This window comes from Kryptolebias marmoratus, linkage group LG5 (genome assembly GCF_001649575.2).
Source record: "Kryptolebias marmoratus isolate JLee-2015 linkage group LG5, ASM164957v2, whole genome shotgun sequence".
NCBI classification, from domain to species: domain Eukaryota; kingdom Metazoa; phylum Chordata; class Actinopteri; order Cyprinodontiformes; family Rivulidae; genus Kryptolebias; species Kryptolebias marmoratus.
In genome coordinates, this window is record NC_051434.1 from 6,450,783 (window position 1) to 6,472,763 (window position 21,981).

At 39.2% G+C, this 21,981-nt stretch overlaps 1 protein-coding gene across 6 annotated transcripts in view; it reads right to left on the reverse strand.

Moving 5' to 3' along the window:
• The window catches only part of rbms3 (RNA binding motif, single stranded interacting protein), a 264,210-nt gene that overhangs the window by 7,811 nt on the left and 234,418 nt on the right, over nucleotides 1–21,981 (reverse strand). For all 6 annotated transcript variants that reach the window (XM_025006950.2, XM_037975838.1, XM_017424121.3 and 3 more), the window contains 2 exons: nucleotides 18,580–18,630; nucleotides 4,445–4,555 (listed from right to left, as the gene is read on the reverse strand). In XM_025006950.2, coding sequence (XP_024862718.2) covers nucleotides 4,445–4,555; nucleotides 18,580–18,630 — 162 coding nt within the window. The remainder of the gene's footprint in view (nucleotides 1–4,444; nucleotides 4,556–18,579; nucleotides 18,631–21,981) is intronic.

A 21,981-nucleotide genomic window follows, 5' to 3' on the forward strand; every position in this document is an offset into this window, starting at 1 on the left:
GTAATGTATGAATATAATATACAAGTTTCACTTTTTAAATGGAATTACTGAAATCAATCTACTTTTTCATGATATTCTAATTTTATGACCAGCACCTGTATATAAGCTGCCTGCTTCCAACAAGCAGCTTCCAGGACATTGTAATGGGAGCAGCTGTGTAACCTACTGTAATACAAGATATAACATTGTGCTTATGACTGATATGTGCACATGTATTTGAGGGTTAGAGCTTCAACTCCTCCTGGGTTTAAGTGAACCACCTGACCTCCTCTGCACTTCCAATTTAAGCAGAATATGTACTCAGGTGTGTAGGTCAGAACAATGGGGAGAAATAACAGCATCTTGAGTACAATCCTAACAGAAAAAGTTGCTTTCCTCAGTGATGTTTTACTGATACAACTATGTTCTGAACTTTCACTTTAAATAGGACACCTTTATGGGCTTTCTCTTTCCCTTCAGTGGGCTCTAGCTTTTTTGTGTGCATAAACTTAAAATGTATAGAAAGCTACAAAACTCAAAATCCACACAAAAGGGAGTCATACTTTTTGACAGAAGACGCTGCCTGCAACCTAAAGTATAAAATCCATGTTTGTCGGACAGGTTTTCTCCCTTCACTTATTTACATCACAATGAAACATCTTTTTCTAATTCTTCTCTTGGCTAGTTTGACACACCTCCAAGTCAGAACGAGCTGACACAATATTTCTGAGAACCTGGTGCCAATCAGAAACAGACTTTACTTTTTGAAAGAGGTCTAAGAGAAATAAGATCAGAACGTTTCAAACAAAAGGTAACAAGAGTAGCTGCAATAATGTACAGTATCAAAAGAATTTGTGATGTTTTAAAGTTTCATTGAACATTAAAATGTGGGATAAATACTCTACACCACAGGTGTCAAATTCTATTCCTCTGCGGCCACTTTCTTGCATGTTTTAGACGCATTCTTGCTTTAAAACACCAGATTTAAATGACTAACTTGTGGACATGCTTCTGGAGAACTTGATGATTTGGTGAGGAGGCTATTAAACTGTTTGAATCAGGTGTGTTGGGACAGGAAACAACTAAAACTTTCTAGACAGCGGCCTTCAAGGCCTGGAGTTTGACACTCCTGCTCTACACCTAAATCCAAAAATTATGAATTTATACAGAACTAAATAAAAGCTACAAAAAACAAAAATGTAGACAACAAATTTGCTCATAATACTGAAAAAACATTGCTTATGTGCACAAAAACTTAATATGGCATCTGTTATTAGAAAGTACTGCCATCTTTTTTTTCCCTTTTTTTACATAATTAAAATGACTATTAAGGATATTTTAGCTGCTTTTCATTTTTACCCATACTTCACACAGAACAACACTATTCCAAACTTCCCTTAAACACAATCACAGTGCATCATAAAGTTTAAAACCGCCACGACTTAAAGATCTTCCGAACTTCTTAAAAGTATCAGGATTTACCCCAGTAAGAGAACACAGAGGATTAAGGGCACATTTCCATTTTCTCTGTGTGAACTAAAGTTTAAAAATAGCAACGAACATTTAAAGAAACGTAGAAAAATACACTGTCCCTAAAGTCTCAGAGGACAGAAGGATACAGCTCAGATAATACAAGAAAGTGCTTCTCACAAATCTGTCTTCCAGGGATACAGCATTTGTCAATCACCGCTGTCACCATGACAACAGAGACTTGGGTTCTACTTGCCATGACGGGAGTAGGATGAAGAGCACAGAGGGAAGGTCACCTCTTGTCATGTCAGACATCATGTCGCTCACACACAGACGAAGGCACCGACAAGGCGTGCAAACACACGCAGACACCAACGATGAAATGACAAAGGGAACATGTGCACTTCCACACAAGCAGAGCGTCTAACAGGCGCACATGGCGTGACAAATAGACTCCTGTTAAGTGCTGAGACTTCAAAGACGGTAAATAAATCAGTAACGGAGCAATATGCACCAAACATGGAGCAATAAATCAGCGGGGAGCATAGATGGCATGTTTATGTGTGCCATCCATAAACAGTTAGCCCGAGGTTCCTTAGCATTCTGTAATGAAGTTGTTTGAGCCAAACAGCCACCAAACTGAACAGAAAAACAGAACGGTTTCTGGAGGAGCAGCTAAATTCCTAAGCAGTGACCATTAGGCGCCGGTTACACCATCCCTTTTTGTTACGAGACACGGTTTTCCCTGCCACTCCTCTTGGAGGCCTGACTGATACACACTGCGGAATAACACGGCATTCTCGGAAAGCTATGGTCACCGCACCAGTGTCACGGATTGGGCGGACAGAGAACATTTGGTTTTCTCTTTTTGGAGAGAAAGGGAAGCCACAGCTATACAAAAAAAAAACAACAGCCGCAGCAAGCTGTGGAACAGCCAAGATTATTCTGAGGTGTGGCTTCTCCTGCCAAAGCCAGTCAGGATAAGTTGTTGACTCTGGAGACGCCGCTCGCTGCAGGTGCTCCTCTGTGGAGAAGACAAAGTCACGTGACCAGTGGGGGCAATCAAAACAACCTCACCACATGTGTGTACACTCGAGGAATGCGCTTGAAGAGTGTGCGGTGTCACGTTTACTACACGGATAGTTGCATGTCCTGGTTCCTGAGCCGTTTTTTAGCAGGCTTTTCCAATTAGGATGAAAGGAAGGGCTTTCACATCTGGCTAAGAATCAGCTTTACAGGAAACACGTCTCAATCCCTATTGATGATTGAGAGTGGCATGCTGTGTGAGGCGCTCAGCCATAGAGAAGTTATGCTACACAGCACATAGCCTCAGGAAAGCTATGCAGACGGAAAGAGGGTAAACCAGACATGAAAAAGTGGGAAAGAAATCCCACTTTCTTCTATAATACAACCCATCAAACATCAGAAGCCATCATCATAGATTAGCCCGTCTCTAATCCTGGCTGTTAGCACAGCTGGGGCAGATTAGGAAGGGGGGGGGGCATTTCTGACAGAGCCAACATGGCGTCACAGTCGCCGACAGCTCACCTGGAAACACATGGGTAACTGTACAATACAGCACTGTTTCAATCATACACACAGAGATCAAACATACTGCCGGAGCAAAGCTGTCTGCTTGTCTGCCCCCAGGCAGCGGGGTTAGGGCAAAAAGTCAAGCTTCAGAGCTGTGTGACACCTCTAAGTCGACTTGATCCTCAAACGGGGGGGGGGACTTCATGGTTTGGGGACAGCAACTGTAAAGCGAGTGTGTGAGTACAATAAAACAAGCTGATGGAGTGATACATTTGACGTGTGATTTAGAGAGTGAGAACGACAGAAAGTGTGAGAAAGAACCAGAAATTAGAGGGTGAAAGTGAAGAAATAGAGGAGTATGTCGAACTGCTAAGCCTCACAGGAAATTTGTTTAATGTAGAAGATTAGGGAGGAAATACATTCTCTCAGCGTCTGCCAGCGAACGCACAAAGTTTAAAACAAACGATACGACAGCTTCATGACTGAGGAGACGATCTGAGATGGTTTGTTATGTATAAACAACAAAGGTAAAAACAATCTTTTACACAATTTGTGTTTCTGAACTAAATTAAAAATGCTCCCAAAGATAAAAAGCCCCCAACCTTTTCATCCTGACCTAATTCCAGCAGAAATGGTCACAATGGCTGATAATCAAATAATAAAGTGCATTTAATTAGCAGCTCTTGGCAGCTAATTACACTGTTAATTTCTACGGAAGCGGTAAGGTTGGACTTAGTTTTTCACACACTGCTTCTTCGACTGAATTAACTTTTTTAAACAAATACTGACAGGGTGTAATATGTTATTAAACTGAGGTTCTATTTATCTCTTTTTAAGACTCGGTGAGACCCAGATGATTAAAAAAAGCTCTAATATGATACATTTTTGAAAAAAAACAAGTGTAGTTAATTTGTAGCTGGCTGATTGAATGATCTAAATCAATAAAACTTGGTTTTAATTAACATTGTTACAATATTTGCTTTTAATTGATGGCTCAGAGAGTTTGTACTTGGCTGTTTTTGGCAGGTAACTCATGTTTCCCTTAATTTAAAGTGCACCTGTGTTCGGATATTTATGGTACAAATGAGTAAAACCTAAGCACCTATGCAACTGTGACAAACGGGATCGATTAAAATGAAAAACAACTGTGACTAATTAGGGTAATTATGCAGGAAAGGTTGAAGTGGGGGACATTCTTTTATTCATCTTATAATAGTTTGTCCAGCTATCAGTGTGCGTCTCAAAGGCAGAACTCCAAAGAGAAGTCCAACAAAAAACCCCGCTGCTCATAAATCTCACTGCTGTGAACACAGTAATAACTGGAGTTGCCCTTGTGGATCAGAGTGTATCAGCATTTCTTCCTTTGTCGGTTTCCAAGTTCCTTCATGGCGACGGTGGCAGCTACATGAGCCTGTGTGAGACTTTTTGTGCGTCTAGTTGTGGCACAATAAGGAGTACTCACACTTCCTGTAGTGCCCAGGGACAGATGGTTCATCTGCTGGGTGAGAGGGCCCATCATGCTGGCAGGCTGCATGGACATGGTGTGGTCCATGGCTGGCGTGATCACTGCACCCTGGAGGAAGACGATAAAAGAGAAGGAGGAAGAGGAGGATCAAACGATGACGGCTGTGCAAATTCCTTTCCAGAATAATTTGTGAACTTCCTGTTTTTTTTTTTCTTAAAGTGGTTGCTAATCATTCTGTCCAATAATATTGTGAAGCAGGGATAATCAACTAATGGCTCTCGGGCTTTATGTGGTCCACAAGATCATTCATTCTGGCCTGTGAAGAATTTGATTATTGATAAATTATGAACAATCCAGTAAAAGAATCAGTTATTACTCAGCCCAGAAAAGGTAATGATGGCAGTGCCTCAGCCAATCAGAGTGCTTGCTCACAACATGTGACCAGATGCTAAAATCAGATGCTGCTGAGCATCTTCAGGCAGCACAGTTTGTTCGTTCACAATAAGGCGAGAAGAGCTAAAGCCCACCAAGGTCAAATCCCACAAATTTATTTTTCTTTCAGATTTTGGCTTAATGCTTTTTGCTGTGATGGTGATGTGCAATTGGAGCAGGAGTATTAACTGTGTAATAATTGCTTTTTGTTTGTGTCTAAAATGGCTGCCCTAGAATGAAAGTAAAGTATTTTGCCAGTGTTTTGCTTCTTTTGGCTAGTGTTCTGCTTTTTAAATTTTAGCTTTAATATCTCAGCAAATCATTCAGGATTCACACTGCCTTTTTTTTAGAAAGTGCTATTTCTCCAGTTTTATTTAGCATCATTCAGTGTTTTTAAAACATTTTTAAATTGAGAACATTTATGTACAGTGATTAGTATGCCATACCAAGAACCTTTCAATCAAAAAACAAAGTACTGGAAAATTGTTGACCATCTTTAAAATAAATAAATAAATAAAAGCATGAAAAGACTGTCTGAGGGATGTCTGGGCTTCTTTTTGACCTGCTGCCTCTGCAACCAGACTTTGAATAAACGTAAAAAAATAAATGGAAGAATGACTAATCAATGGCTGGCCCCCACACTGTTGGCCTAGAAAAACTCTATCCCTTTAGCAAATTGATTATTGATGACCTGTGTTGTATTGATGGAACAAGAGATGACAAGGAAAAAAAAAAAAAAGCAGAAGTGAACTGATTTTCCAGGTGAGAATGTGAGTCGGTGAGGAAAACAAATTTAAACCAGGAAGACAGTAAGAAAGAAAAGTGGGTTGAAATGTCAAAAACTTATGAACTATAAAACAGGAAGAGAGAAATTGGGCTTTGGTGAAGGTAACAGCCAGGGAAGAATGAATGAAGAGGGACAGCATCAATAAATGGAACACAGGGACCTTTTTTTTAGATCAATACACACTACTACTGTCCTCAGTCCATCAAAACCATCAATATCTGCAGCTGGTGTATTAACACGATAGCTGTTAGGAGATGATGCTCTCTTATGTTACTGCCTCTCACTCACTCTAAAGCCTCCTCCTCCTGGTAAAATGCACAGCATGTTTTCCCTAATGGGCGGATGAGAACCATTGATGCTTCTTTTTCCACGGTGCAGTGAAACATGAGGGAAAGTGATGAAACCATTGTTGCTCTTTTATCCCTTGTCATGATAGCTCCATTTCCCCTGTACTGAAGCCTTGGGAGGAACGCATTCTAAACCGGCTCGCCTCGCCTCTCTTTTCTCTTTGTGCATGTGTCTGTACTGTAAGTGTGCCTGTGAGTGCAAGCCTGCAACACACTGTGTGCAACTTGACTGACAGTGTCTGCGAGTGTATGAGCTCAGTAGTGTGTGTGTGTGTGTGCATGTGTGCGCCCCACTGGTGACTCTGTGTGGGCCTATTGGAGAACAAACTGTGCAGACACAGCCTGTCAGAAGCGCTCTGCTTGTCTACACCCTGCACTCGCAGCACAGTCAGCTAACTCTTTCTTTTACTTTCTTCCTCCCGTCTTCAACTCAATGTGCAACCTTCATGTGATTCCTGTTGGAGTTGCATCAGACGAAATGAAATAAATTGTGTGAAATGCTGAAATCAGTGAAGAAGGAAATATTCCTTTTGTACCAGCTGTTAGGTTGTTAAAACTTAGTTTTGAAATGTAATAGGTTGCAAGTTGCTTTGTGGCGGTCATTTTGAATTGGGTTGACTAAAAGGGTTATTCAGCTGTAGATGTCATGACTGCTCTGAAAGTTTCATTAAAATCTGCCCAGTGGTTTCTGAAATATTTTGCTAACAGACACAACTCAATACATGTACACACACATGTATAAAAACCTGAAAGAACAAAGTCTATTAAATTCAGCCACAAAATGGTTTCCTATAAAAAAAATAGTGAAATATGAATATAAACTTCCATTAAATAGAAAATGTCTGGTACTTAGTTCCATTCCACCACTGGCTTTGATAGAAAAAATGAAGAAAAGGAAGAAACTGATGGACGAAAGAGTAAGACGGAGTGAGGACCGGTGAAAGATGATTAAGAAAAGAGCTGATGGAGGTCGTCTGGAACACAGGTCAGGGGAAAGATGAACGGGAGGAGGATGGAGAGAGGAAAAACTGGGAGGCAGAGTAAAAAAAGGAGAAAGAGAAAGAAGATGGAGAGAGTGAAAAAGGGACGGGAAAGACGGAAGCAGCAGGAGCTCTGGGCTACCTGTTACCGATTCAGCCTCTGAACAATGCCTTTATAATGGGAAAGAGAGCAATGGAAAGGCTTAATTCACAGACGTGTCAGGGAGAGTTAAGCCGATTTGTGATTTCGATTTTCTGCGTTTGTGCGACTGTGTGCCGGGGAGAACGTGAGTTTTAGAGTGTGTATATTCACGTGTGTGCCAGTCTGCCATTGACAGGCTTGAGAGGAAAGAAAATGAGAAAGAGATTGACACAAAAAAAGACAATATATGTTTCAGATTTGTCCTGTGTGTCTGTACGAAAGGAAGAGCAAGATAATGGATGCTGCGGACGCATCCGTTACAAATGTATGAGATGATGTTTACAGAGCTCCTGAATGTATGCACATGATTTGGTGGCGGTATTGATCCTGCTCCAGACAGGAGATGAGATGATATCACCTCCCTGGTTGTAAAAAAGAATGATATCTGCTCAACAACCAGAGAGAAAGTACAATAAATAAGAAATCTTGTAAAAATTCCTAAGACGATATATATTTTTGTCTTTTTAAAGTTCTAATTTGAAGTTAAAAGCAACACCCTGACTGGTGAAACACTGATCACAATGAGCTGATATCCATTACCTGGCCTTTAAATGTGCTGATCAGAAATAAAAACTGAGCAGGTGGGACTCGTACATAAATGTCAAGCAAATAGTGGCTGTTTTTACTGCCTGATCCATTATGGCTGAAGGATGTCCAGCACATTCAGTAGGCTGTTAAAGTGATTTACATTCTGGTCTGGGCTTACTGAGACTCAAGATAAGGAGAGTTAAAAAGCATGTTCTGGCTGCTAGAATCAAAGAAGAGAAACATATCTCCTCAATGAAATTTTGGTTTGATTAGTTATTGTCCACACAAGAATATCATGATGATGAAACCCTGATTTCTGCCATAATCTGTGTTCATCATGGCATCACCTGGTGGAGATTTTAAAGTCTTAAGTTTATGTTTTTATGGCCCATTGCCAAAATACAAAGGTAGGCAACAATGTTTTTGCCCGTATCTGTGTTTGTGAGCTTTTGTCACTAAAATATCTCAAATTTTTATGAAACTTACAGAAAGTAATCTATAATTCAAGATAAACACCACAACCAAGTGACCTTAGAAAACACAAAAATGACCATAATTCATTCAAATTTACAGATATTGTGCTAAAACTTGGTGTGATTTTAGCTGAGAGTAGGTCCCAACACATACTCTGAGCATGGCATGCTGCAATATTGCATAAGATTATGAACGTTATTTTCAAAACGGCTACGATTCCATCATCTCTTAACATAGGACTATCTCAGTCTAATATCATGAAAGGTGGTGGGTGATATGCACTCCTTCGAGGAAAGTTAGACCTTTAATTGTGTTACAGTATGATCAAGCAGAACTTTGAGCCTAATGGAAATTGCTATATCTAATGCAAACACTTCTTATCATATTCTAAATAGGATCATAAGTCACAAAGACTTCATGCTTTAATAAATAAGATGGGAAACTAATAAGAGAGACATCACAAACCCATTAGGGAAATGTTTTGAAGACACAAAACCTCTGAATGGACTTTTATACAAAGCATTTCTTTTGGTGACCACAAAAGTTGACCCCCGCTGTTTATTAGATAGAACGGAGTTTAGGGGCATTTTCCCACTCATTGCCTTTTTAAAAGTTACTTTTACACACTGCTTCATTTCATCCTGTCATTGCTGTGGGATGACCTGTAGACGTGGAGTTTAAAAGACTCTTTGCTCAGCGGTGGACAACATTTCAGGTGCTGTATCAAAGTTATTGTTCTGCTTCCATTTTGTACCCATGTTTTTAAGTAATATTTTGCAGAACCACTACAAAAGTCCACAAAAAGTCTTTGTTGCAACTCTCAAACCATTGCCAAATGATAACTCCTGTGATATTTACTTTAGAACAAATTTCAGCACTCTGCATTGACATTGCACTTTTGCAGAAAATGTAATTTTTCTAGTTTTAATTTATCATCTCTAAATGCTCATTAACTCACTTGGATTCTTTATTTTCTTTTGCCTTTTCCACTCACTCTTTCCCCTGTCCTGACACCAACAGACTGTTTTGTGACTGGGGCATTTGAAAAGTGTCAGAAAAACTAAACTCCCATAGAATTAGATTTAAATAGATAAAACATTGCTGTTACAATTTATTTCTGGTGGCTGTAATATAATAATTTGATGCATCTACCATAGTAAGTTGTGATTTATCAACTTCATTCAAGACAATGCCTACCCCTTCTTGCTTGTAGGCTGATTTGATTATTGGAATTAGAGTAATGAATGGTTCAAATTATGTAGCAGAATAAGCTTCCAGCCTGGTAAGAACCAAGCACGAACACTTAGAACTGTAAAGTCTCACTGCGGTCTCTATCAGATGAAACTTGAAAGTTGTGCTGGGGAAAAAGCCAAAACAGAAGCACATTAAAAGCCTCAAGAACATCAAACAACGACTGAGGCTGTATTCCCGAGTCTTTCGCTAAAACAAAGCATCACTTGTGAACGGCTCACATAAAAGAAGGCCGACTCGACACGTTCCACGCTGCGACTGACAGTTGGTTTCTCTGTGTGACGGTCTGTGGTTGGGATACGGATGCTGGTGCGTACAGGGTAGTGCTTTTATGTGAGCGTGAATATGACACGAGCACTGCAGGGAACAAGTAATTCTGCTAAAAACTTAGCACGACGTTGCTATTATTTTTTTTTTCTTCGAGAAAGACTAAGCCTGTTCAGTCAATCATTCTCAGTGTGGAAAGTCTGGCGTAAAAGAACATCTGCTGATGATTGAGTGGTAACTTAGCCCACCTAAAGGCTCAACAGAGACAAAAACCACTCCAGTTATTTTTGTAAAAGGTTGTAATACAAGTGCAGATGAATATCTATGCTTTTCCATCATTTGAATGTGCGGACATGTGGCCTTATTTACCTCGTTTATTTTGTAATAAAGTTCACAGCAGGACACAGAACTCTCCCCTCACCTTTTTCGACTCCGACCACCTTTTCCAAACGCCTCCAGGCACCTTTCTGTTGGGGTAAGCCCAGAAAAGGAAGCTGGCTGCTTGAGTCTTTCACTCTAATCTGCAGCATGAATCCCTCCTTGAGGCTAACAGATTTCCAGGGTTGCCCTATTATTAACAGCGCAGTTCCTGCCTCAGTCAAGATTTAACTTGACTGAGGCAGGAAGGCGAATCGCTTATTTTACCCAAACCGAGGCAGCAGAGAAACAGAAGCACACAGCTTATGTTGGTCTTTGCCATCACACTGAAATGTGAAATTCTATTATTGAAAATCTTAGTTGCAAATATAAGAAAGAACAGTGGGAAAAAGAAATACATACAGGTGAAACTGAAGCAGGTATGAGGCCACAAATTTATGTTAACAGATTGAAACTGGAACTCTTTTATGAAAGACTTTTTTTTACCTTGAGCAAAGTGGTAATGATTTTTATCAGTCAGTGAAATTACATCATTATCACCCTCATGAACCACTGGACAGCTTTTAACGAACTCTCAGAGTGTAATCATTGAGTGTACGTCTTCAACTGATTAACTTCTGGAGTCGATCCAATTCAAGATGGCTTCTACAGCTAAACAACAATATCAACACAAAAATGGCTATAATTCAGTCCGTTTCACAGATACTGAGCTAAAATTGGATGTGGTAGTTGATGAGAGTCAAAAACACCACAAATTCCACATACAATACCACATGTAATTACTATTTTTAAGGTTTGACCAAAATGGCTGTCATTTTTCAACATCTTACTTTATATCTCTAACATGAAAGGTGGCAGGCGATATGCATTCTTTCAACAAATGCTGTGTCTTTAATTACCTATTGATTTGAATGTGCATCATGTAATATTTCAGGTGATTCAGATTGTGTTACATGTTTAAACAGATGTGTTCTTTCAGTAACTTTTCAATTTACTGCAGCTGGACTGAGTTGTCAAACATCTAAAAAATTGGCAACATGTAATTTTTTTGTCTGTGACTGAGATGGTTTATGTTTGTGCTGTTTAACAATAAATTTATTAGGAAGTAGTAACCACAATGTTTAGCATCAGAGAGCTCAGTATCACACCAGTGATTTCGCTTCATATTCAAACTCTGATTATTTATGATCCAAATTCTGACTGGCATTTGAGGAACAAATCCATCATTTTACACTCAAGGATCCACAAAAATATTAACTTGGTCCAAAAAAACTAACTTTTTTTTGCCCAAAAGGTATTTTTGCGACTGCAAAATTTGCCAGACACTTAAAAGCTTCTGGTTAAAAATTTAGCCGCTCAGTCTCCCTCAGTCAGCCTGTGGGTGTGCAACAATATCTTTCTTATATGTATGAAACTTTAACCCTGAACACTTTTTTTTTTTTTTTTTTTTTAAATGGCACCAGCACAGTCGCAGCAGTCATACTCTGAAAGGGCAGGAGGGTGAGGAGAAACAGAGAGAGCCAAAAAGAGAGAGAAATGTGAGGGGGATCTTTAAAAGTAGCAGAGAGGAAATAAGGATGGGAAAATGGGATGAAAAGATTGAGAGACAAGAGAGAAAGATAAGACGGGGAGAGAGCAACTCAAGGACGAATGTGTCTCAAATTCTGCCTCAGCAAATAAATTCATGAGACCAACATTATGTTCCCCCTCTGAATCACTGAAACGTTTTTAATGTCAAGCGGGAGATGGGTATCGCACCGTGAACTGTTTCACCCCTATCCAATGAAGGCAGGAAGCAGAGGCCCGGGAAATATCTATTCAAACTCTCTGCCAAAAAAAACCCAAGACAACAACAACAAAAAAGCAACCTGGTGAGGCTGAAATGTAGACGTATTCGATAACTCACCTCCAGTATGTATGTAAGTACCACTGCATGCTGGCAAAATGCACACTTGACACACATATAGCTAAGAGAAGATGGATAAGTCATGGGGAAAGACAGCGATGCTGTGCATGAGTGGCACTGCACTTTCTCCAGCTCTCAGAGGCAGTGTGAAGTGAATTTGAGACTCTGTGTGTGTGTGTGTGATTGATGAGCTGTTCGTAAGTGAGATTTACCATTATGTGGAATGACTTTCTGCACTCAGACAATATGTGTGCGTTTAGGCAGTCGTGCATCTTGTGTGAGAGGTGCACACGTGTATTTGCCATTTGGGGCTTTTAGATCTTTCTCCAGGGTCTGATGCCCACTGCTGGGAGCAAAAAAAAAAAAAAAGGCAAGTGGTTGTGCAGTCCTGATATTCCACCTCTAACTGCAGAGCAAAGCATGTCTGAGACAGGAAATTAAAATAAAATATAATAATAAAAAGAGTAGGTTACATTTCAAGTAGATCTTGCTCATTAATTGAAGATAAATTCTTAAAACGATGCTTTATTCTTTTCTTCTCTCTGTCACTTAGCTACTGGTGGACAAGTATATAATGTCCAGTTTTATATGAATAAAATTTTCAAACCTAATCAGTCAAATATGAAAAACTGGCTTTTGTAGAGGAAAAATAAGCTGGAATGCTCAGTGGTTACAGTCCGATAAACTGACTCCCAATCAAGCTCTCAACATCCACAGTTTGATTTGTTGTTATGCAATTCATAATTTATTCCACTGACCATCAACTGCTGGCTCTAAGGTCGTATCTGGACCACAAGCTCATTCCATTCAACTCATGAAATATTAAATTAGATTAAATTACGCATAAATATGGAAATCAGTTATAGCCTCGCTCATAAAGGGTTAATGACAAATAATCAGAGAGATCGCTCACAATATGCGATCAGGCCTGCCTCGGACGCCAAAACACAACAGATATAAGATAATAAAATAATTAGACAAATAGATATAAGCAGCTGAGTACTTAAAATGTGAGGCTGGTTAGCTCAGTGGGATGTAAGAAGCCCTTAGAAGCAAGAGATTTCAGGTTTAGGTTCAACGTAGGACACGATTTATTATGTTTTAATGCAGATGTCTATTTAACATCTATAATCAAATAAAAAAAAAATGAAAAAAAGGTCCTTTTAAACTCAACTAGACATATTTTTAAATAAACATACAAGTCAATTTGGTAGTTTTAGTTAGATCATGAAACTTTAAACAAGTTTGTGCAATACCTTAAAAAGAAAACTGAGTTTTGTATGAAGTGTGTAACATATCCAGGCACAACAGAATCTGCTGCTTGCAGATGTTTCCATTCAGAACAGTTAATCCAGCTGTTTGTTAGCTCAGATATCTGTCCAAGAAGATGGACTTTATTTATGGCCTACCTGTCCATTTGAAATGACGTAAAGTTGTAATACAGATGGGCTTGAAAAAATGCCAGAATATGATCAAACCAGCACATTTATCACAGCTGGAGTAAAAAAAAAGAAGATCTTAGCTTTGATGAATGTACTGTTTCTACAAACATTTGCTCTCGCTTCAACTTTCTGTTGCTCGGAGCAACCAGCAGTGATAGTTTTATAACTAACATAGTGGATCTGTTATGTGCTGTCAGCTGTAAAAACAAGCTTATAAAATCTTTTACACATGTTTAAGAAAGAAATGCTGTCTAATTACAGCTCTTAGATTTAGCTCTTTTCTTTTTCCCCTCAACAAACACAAGTATGTGTGTGACTGATGCTGATAACAAAGAAATAACACTAAAACACACCTGTGTGTTCGATCTATGTGGTGATCTGCTTTTGTTCTGCGCGGGTGTCGATGGGGACTTTTCTGGAGACTGAGATGTTCCACTGACCACAACTTTTACAGAAAAATGAACATTAAAATTGAATAGATATTTGTAAGTTATACTAATAAACAGATTTAGCATAAAAAAGTGGACTCTTTTTAGCCCATCTATTATGTACTTGTTTAATTTTGCTTTCTGATTTTTGCTTTTTTATTTTAAATATTTAATATCATGTAAATTTAATTTTTAAAACATTTTATTTTCACTGTATGATAACAGGTTTATTTATTATGAATTAATATTATTATTGTTATTACAGTGGAAACTACTTTACAACATTTTTTTTATTGAAACATTAGTGAAGTGTGGTTAAACAGAGGTGGCAGGGTTGGGGGGGGGGTGGAGGGTAAGGCGTGGGTATTTAATAAATATCGTGACTAGTCGGGAATCCTAACAGGGTCTAGCTGCTCAGGCTATCTAATTATTTCATTTCCTTTTTCTTTTAATTTCATTATAACAAATTTTATTTCAATTCATTTTATTTTGTTTAAGTACATTCTGTTTCCTGAAATTTTATTCAGTCTAAGTGGCTAACTGTGACCTCCTCCCCTCCATGCTTGGGTGCCTCCATATTGCCTGTACACGAGGAGCGCCATTGCACAACGCTCCATTGGTTTAACACGAAGAGGGAGCTGCCAAATTGCAGAGCAATCCATTGGTTTTTAATGTTTTGAGTGCCCCCCTCAAGCATTTAAAGCTAGGATGCTTGGCTAATTTGATGTGATTCACTGAGCTGCTGGCCCAGTGTGTGTGTAAAGGGTGGTCTGCTGTGGATGTAGCTGGTAGTCGATATGAACGCGGGTCATAAAGGCGGACAGATTGGGAGCTATGATCCACTGACGGTTGTGACAGCTGGGGTTAGTGCCGAGCAGCCGTTTGCTAACAGAAAGAGCCACTGGAAGACAACGGGGACAGGACCATAGGGAAAGATACGGCCACATGGCTACTGTTGGCATGAGCGATTGATGGGATGTAGACCACAGTACAATGTGGCTGCTGGTAATTGTTGGTGCCAAGCACTCCGAGAGGCCCTGTGACAGAGGGCCGTAAGATGGATGACCATCAGGCATTGCACAGGCTCGATGGGAATAACCAATATGGAGCACACATATGGTAATACAAAACACAAACAAAACACACAAATGTGTGAAGGCAAACAAACACACTGTAGAGGGTGAGACTGCGTACATTTTTCTCTAAGTGACAACAGGAAATCCATAACAACACGTCTAAGAAGATCAGAAGATGAACAAACATCTGTCATTTAAATACTAATATAAGACTACAACCTCAAACACTAAATGCTGTTACAATGTTGGAGATCTCTCCTCCTTCAGTCATTCAGTACATTAACTCAGCAGCAACGAGACCAAAGTGTTAGCAAGCTAAAAAAAGAAAACCTGAACAAAATGCAAACCTGACTGAAAGGGTTGCAGCAACAGGAAAGAGTTAATTTACTGACAAAAAAAAAAGCAAGAAGTTGCTAAAAAACAAACTCTGAGCCTTTGAGAGGCGCAGCAGCAGGCTGCAGGGTTTGTGTGTGTGTATGTGTGTGTGGTGGCCTGCTGCTACCAGATTACATGTTCACTGTCCCACAGCGGGAGGGGAAGTGAGATTGGTAGGACGGAGTGGTAAATGGCCCTAGCAGGAAGCCGTATGGCTGGTTGAGCTCTCCTCTGGTGAGGCAGAGCTGGACCATCAGCTGTGGAGTCCAGTGTTTACCAGTTTGTTCTGCTGCAAGAAGCCACAGACAGACCAACGATGCTACGGACACTTACACTGTAGGCAAGATTAATTTGTGATTTAAAGCTTCACCATTAACAGCTAACAGATAATGAGAAGTTATTTTTATGGGGCCCTGTTGCATCTTAACTAAAAGATAATTTGGCTTTTTGGGTAAAGGTGGAACCTCACTGAGCTGAGACCGATTGGAGACCAGTAGGTGAAAAAAAATCCTTCAATATTCTGAAAAAATAGGTCATTTTTCAGTTGCAGTCTCACTGTGTTTGGGACCAAAAGACCCTTAAGCAATGTGGCCACGGCCAGTTCTTAAACATCACCGGTTGTTTTAGTGTTTTGGGAGATTCCTTCATGAATGCTGTTTCCAACGACTCCCGGCCCAGTGAAATACCACCTTAAATGCCAGTGTTAGACCTGTTTAATAAAGATGGATTAGAATTTTAAAACACCATGTCTTAATGACTCTTTTATTCATGTTATATATATATACTTTCAAATTAATATTTGGTATATTTTAGCCCATTTTAGTCTATTAATTGTTTTATCATAAAAATAGCTATTTTAGACTGTAAAACAAAACAATTTCAAAATAATTTGGGACATTAATTCCACCTTTCAGGGTTATCCAGATGCATATTCAATTACTTGTTAGTCCAGATTTTACTTTTCTATTAAAGCATGGTATAAAATATGACTCAGTAATGGTCACTTTAATAAAATAAGGGTGATAATTTATTTTCCAAAGAAAATTATTTTCTGTATCAACAAAATTACATCCACAGAACATTTTTTTTCTGTGGCTGGTAAAACCAGAGCACTTCAACACTCTCCAGCATTCTAAATAGCTCTCCATTCAATTATTGCTTATTAGCACTATTCACAGTGGCTGTGATAAAGTGACCTCTTTTAATAGATGTAAAGAATTAAATACATTAGCCTCTATCTGGCACTTATTGTTATTCCGTGAATAAATTGAAAACAGCAAAGAATAAAACACAACAAATGTGCTTCAGAGGCCACAAAAAGCCTCAAGCAAACACTAAAACCTCTTTTGAAATGTTTCTAAAGCTCTAAACAACTAAACAGGAACATTTATAATGCGAGGATCTATTAAAATGCTCAACTTTGAAGCAATTTACATAACTACTAATGTGCTTCATTTTAATAACATTAGGGAGACAAATTGTGAGGCAAAACATTTTGAATTGGTGCTGTAGCTCAGAGGTGGCTCAAGGCATGTAGGGCTGAAAAATACCAGGTAAGTTACAGTGAATAAAAACAGCAACTGAACATCCTATTAATTGGAAGAATAAAAACAGTGAAAGAAAAGTCTGTTCTAAATAAAAACAGAATAAAAAATGCCTACCAATGTTACATGTAACCAATGAATGATATCATTTAAATAAATAAAACCCCTAAATGTTCTTCCTTTATGAAAAACACAAAGAAAAGTTCCTTTGAAAGAACAAAGAAGTCCGAATATCAGGCTTTTTCAGCGTTTCAGAATCAGTGTTGACCTATAATCATTCCAGCGACAACAAAAGACAGTTCATGTGTTAAAGCTGCCAAAGGCAACTATAAACCTCTATAAAAGGTTATTAATGAGACTCGACAGAATTTAATGTGGGTTAGCAAAACATTAACAGCAGCTGAAGCTGTGTTTGGTGAACAGATGTTTTTTTTCTATTTTTTTTATTTTTTATAAATACCTTCAAACTCAAAGTTACTCTGAACAGCAGGATTCACAGGAGATTCTCCAAACCAACAGAAACACACATTAACCTACATGAATGTAGTAAAACAGAAGTAATGTTACCTTTAATTGTTTATCACCTTCAACTATTTCCAACACACACAATCTTGGCGATCAACAAATAGTAAATAACTACCTGGATTTCCTTTTGGTTCACACAGGTGAGCAGTTACACACAACTTATTCTACCTTTCAGTACCACTTGGTCATTATTACAGACTGTTTTCAGTGAGGTCAGTCTGTTTATTTATATTTCTTTCTTTCTGCTGTCTGGGTTGGTAACCATGAAGATCACGATTCCATACATTAATAAAACTTATAGCTTTAAACTTTTAACCAATAAATGAGCCTACATACTTCAGGAAGTAGCTCACTGTGCTGTCACTGTCAGCGACTAACAGGATTCAAAAAGTCTCCAGAACGCTTTGGGACTTTCTTGGGGGTTCTCAATTTCCCTGTGTGAGTCCCAGAGGATTGTTGCCTTGTCGTTTAAAATGTTTTACGTGTCCTCTCAAAATCGTCACAAAGTCGTTGCGGGTGTCTTGAACCCTTCTCGATTTTGAAGCGGGAGTCTCCAGCCTTCCTAAAGAGTGCAGGAGCTGTATTCTGACACCTGCAGGGGAGCTCTTCTCTGACAGACAACATGCCCAGCTGCCAAAGTGGGCACAAAGCAGGTGGAGATGGCCAGTGAAACAATGTGCACGGCCAAGAATAAAGTTTTGCAAGCTGTGCACACAAAAATAAGTTGATTTTCAAAACCTGTCTGAGCAAAACGTGGCTCGCTTTGTCGCAAACACTCAGAATCATATCAATATTGATTCAGAGTTGAGTTGACAATTAGCCTCCAAGAGCCACAGCCCAGTGAGACACTACTGTACCTTTAGGAACCCTTTATAAAAACTGGATTATGTGCCTCATACAACTTTGTTTTTTATTGAAAAGTGATCATTTTAAGGTGTACATATGCAGGTGTACACGCGGAGTGGTTAGTGTAGAAGTTAATCTTTTTTTCTAGACAAAATCTGAGTTTTGAGTTAAAAAAAACTTCACTCTTTCGAGGGTAATAAACACCTTTTAAAATGTTTTTCCAACATTTTTTTCAACCTCTGTTGTAAAATGTGAAGTTTTCAGCTAACGCCAATCCTACACTAAGATTGGCCTCAGTGGGGTTTAAGGGACAGCCACTGCGCGGAGAACGGTGGAGCACTTACTGTTGGTTGCATAACATATTGTTGATGAGGCATCCATGACGTACTCTGGACCTGAGAGGAACAGGAAAAAAACGAGGTTACGACAATGTAAACTTTTATGAGTCTTGGATCTAAATCATATCCAACATAAACTAATAAATGCTGCTCAAATATACTCAGTATGTTCCAAAACTCTTCAGATTTGAGATTTTAAAATGATTGTTCTGGTTTTAACTGCACCAAAATGGCTCAACTTTACACAGATCAAGTTATGCCAAAGAATTACTAAAAGAATTTGAAAGACTGGAGGCAACAAATCTCCCTCCTGCTTCCTCATTACTGCCAAAAGTATGACTTGTGCACAGAGCCATGAGCTACTTTCCTTCTCTATTAGTATAATATTGCACCATGACCCAATGCTGTTGCAAGAAAGCTTTTTCTAAGGGCTAAAAAAATCCCCTCACAAAATGGCAACAGGAGATTTTTTTGAGCTAAAAGAAATAGATTTGTAAAGTTGACAAGCCAAGTTATTACCAGAGGAAAACCTAAACAGAAATAGTAATTTACAAGTTTGATTGAAAACGTTAAAGAGATGAAACAGTGTCAAGAAACTGGGGGAATGGATGACGAACAAACAGAACTTTCTGAAAGGCTGGAGAGAGGAATTAGACAGCTTGTCGCTGACAAACACAGACTGGCCACAGAGCCTGGTAAAACGATTAGATTAAACAAAGACAAACATGGAATAATCTGCTATAAGAGCAATCAATCCTCTGAGCCAACACAAATGCGTGATTTGGATCCACACCTAAACAAGGCTGATATTTTATAACTCGCAGCCAAGTCTGCTTGTTTATACATGGCAATATTTGTTCTGTGCAGCTGAACGGGACAGCAGACTGACACATAGAAAGCTTATCCTTAATCACTTATATTAAGCATTTTCTGACTAAGAAATCGCATTACCATCATGCGAATTTTTTTCTTCTGCCAAAATGGAACCGAGTCGGCGTGTTTTCCGTGCCATTTGTTTGTCTGTTTGCGTGATTATAAAAAAGTACAAGGCAGAATTTCATAAAAGAAAAATCCAATAAACCTTTGGTGCTGATCTGAATCACTTTAAAAAAACAGAGTATATAGCTTGGAAGAGGATGAACACTCTGTTAGTTTAGGAGATAAAAGAACAGTACTCTTGATACGTATGCTTGTAAGACTTAAGGCTTCTCAGCATTAGATTTTGGGAAGCCAATATCAAAGAGGACAAGAAAAGGAGAGAAATGTGATAAAATCTGTTTGTTAAATTAAAACAGTGATCTTAAAATGTGAAAAGGTGATTTATAACTTCAGCGAGCACAGATGAGACTTACAACAAGCTATTGGATCACACTGCTGGTATGATGCTACCACAAAACAGTCAAAATAAAAACAAGGCAACACACACACACTTATATGTCTAAGTTTAGCGAAATCAGCATTTCATGTTGCCCTATTTTCTCTGGTTCTCACCAGCTTCAGAATCCACTCCTCCTTTTCCTTTTCATGTTTTTCAATGCACAGAAGCGTAAATGTTACATGAAAAAGTCACCCTTATTTAAAAAAAAAAATGGGGGAAAACTCTTGATAAAGTGTTTTTCTTTGCACCGGTTATTTCGTATTAGTTGCACTATGATTGGGAAGACTTTCGCTGCATCACTTAACCTGATGTCTTTACCAGACTTTATAAGAACAATCCATCTCAGCCCAAGCTTGGTGAAATGAATTTTAATGCTGTCGTGATGCAGTCTGTTGGCAAAATTGAGTTATGGTACAAACAAATAGAGCTGAGGCTGAAAGTTTGCATCCTGAAGACTTGCTGATTTTACAATTTAAACAAACGACGGAATAAAAACCAAACTGACAAAACCAGGAGGCTACAGGAAGATAACCTGAATGCAACAAAGTGCAACACAACAATTTATTTTCAATTATAACAAATAGAAAGGTACAATTACACAGTCACATTGATGTTAAGTAAAAGGCAAAATGTGCTCAACCTCAGAAGCTGCCTGCCTCTGGCTGAACCTCACAGCTTATATTACATTTAAAAACAGACAATGAGCCCAAAAGCTGGTCAGTCGGTTGTTCGGCGGCACGGTTAGCCAGTTGGCACCCCGTCCAACCGTTCACACGTCAAGCCAAACAGTCTGCCAGATAGCTAGTTAGTGAGCCAGCCAGCTCCACTTCCAAACAGCCAGCCAGCGAGCGAGCCAGTGATGTAAACCAGGCCACGGCTGGCTGGCGACACTCGAGCTGAAATCTTGGTAGTGATCTGGTCTGGACTGGCTGCTCTGGTGTGTATCATCAAAGCAGTTTTTCCAGGAGACAAAGCCCGTCATTATTCAAACTCACAGAAGGCAGTTTAATAAGAACACCAGAGGACTGCTGGTCATATTGTATGGGTCATTTGCTGATTTGATAAATGCAGCTCAAAAAATATCACCTCAACAAAAACATAAAAGACATAATAGCACATGCCATGATATCTGTGCACCCAGAGATTTTCATTACAAAAGCCAATACTTTTCATCATAAAAAGAAGTTATTTCTTTTTGTCTGTATAAAGCGACATGGCGCGGATTTTCTTTTACTTCTTTCTGTGTCTCTTTGTTCTTCAGAAGATGAAGGACTCACCTTCCTGCCGTGACTGGCTGAAGGGCAATATTACAAGAAGCGGCAGCAGAGCTGCCCGATATTGAAACTGTGAGGATTAATATTCCTCAAAAGCCTGGCCATTGTTTTTGATAAATCAATTTGGGAAGCCTTCCGAGAGCGGATTAGAGACGTGCTCTGGCCCACTTTCCCTCTTCTTTTCTCTCCCCGACACCGCAGGTACTGGACCAGAGTTTTAATCAGGCGTGCCTCAAAGACGGGCACAACAACCTTCGGCATCATCTCTCCTCTGCCCACCTACCTGGGGTATCGCCATCGCCGCCACCCGAGCGATTCTTACTCCTCTCTAAAGTTATCGTTTTCTACATCTGGCTCTAAAATTTCCCCACCTCTCCTTCATCTCCTTTCCCAGCTCGCCCTCCTCATCTGTCTGTCTCTGCATACCAAACAGAGCCGATGTTAAACGATAGTGTCGGAGCTGGAGGGCACAGTGGCAGAGCCTCTTGATGTTTGGATTTAGCGAAGGGTGTTGTGTGAAATGTGCAGCGACGGAAAATGGTTGATGCTCCTGACATATCACAGAGCCAATTTTTACGTTCCTGTTCTGTTCTGTCGCATTACTCCACAGATCACAGGCATGAGGAATGTGGAAAATTTACTCTGAAAGAGGAAAAGATTGTGTTGAAGGTGGTGGAAATAAATAAAATGAAAACAAACAAACAAACAAACAAACAAAAAAACATTACCAGCGGAAAAAAAGGGTAAAAAGGTCAA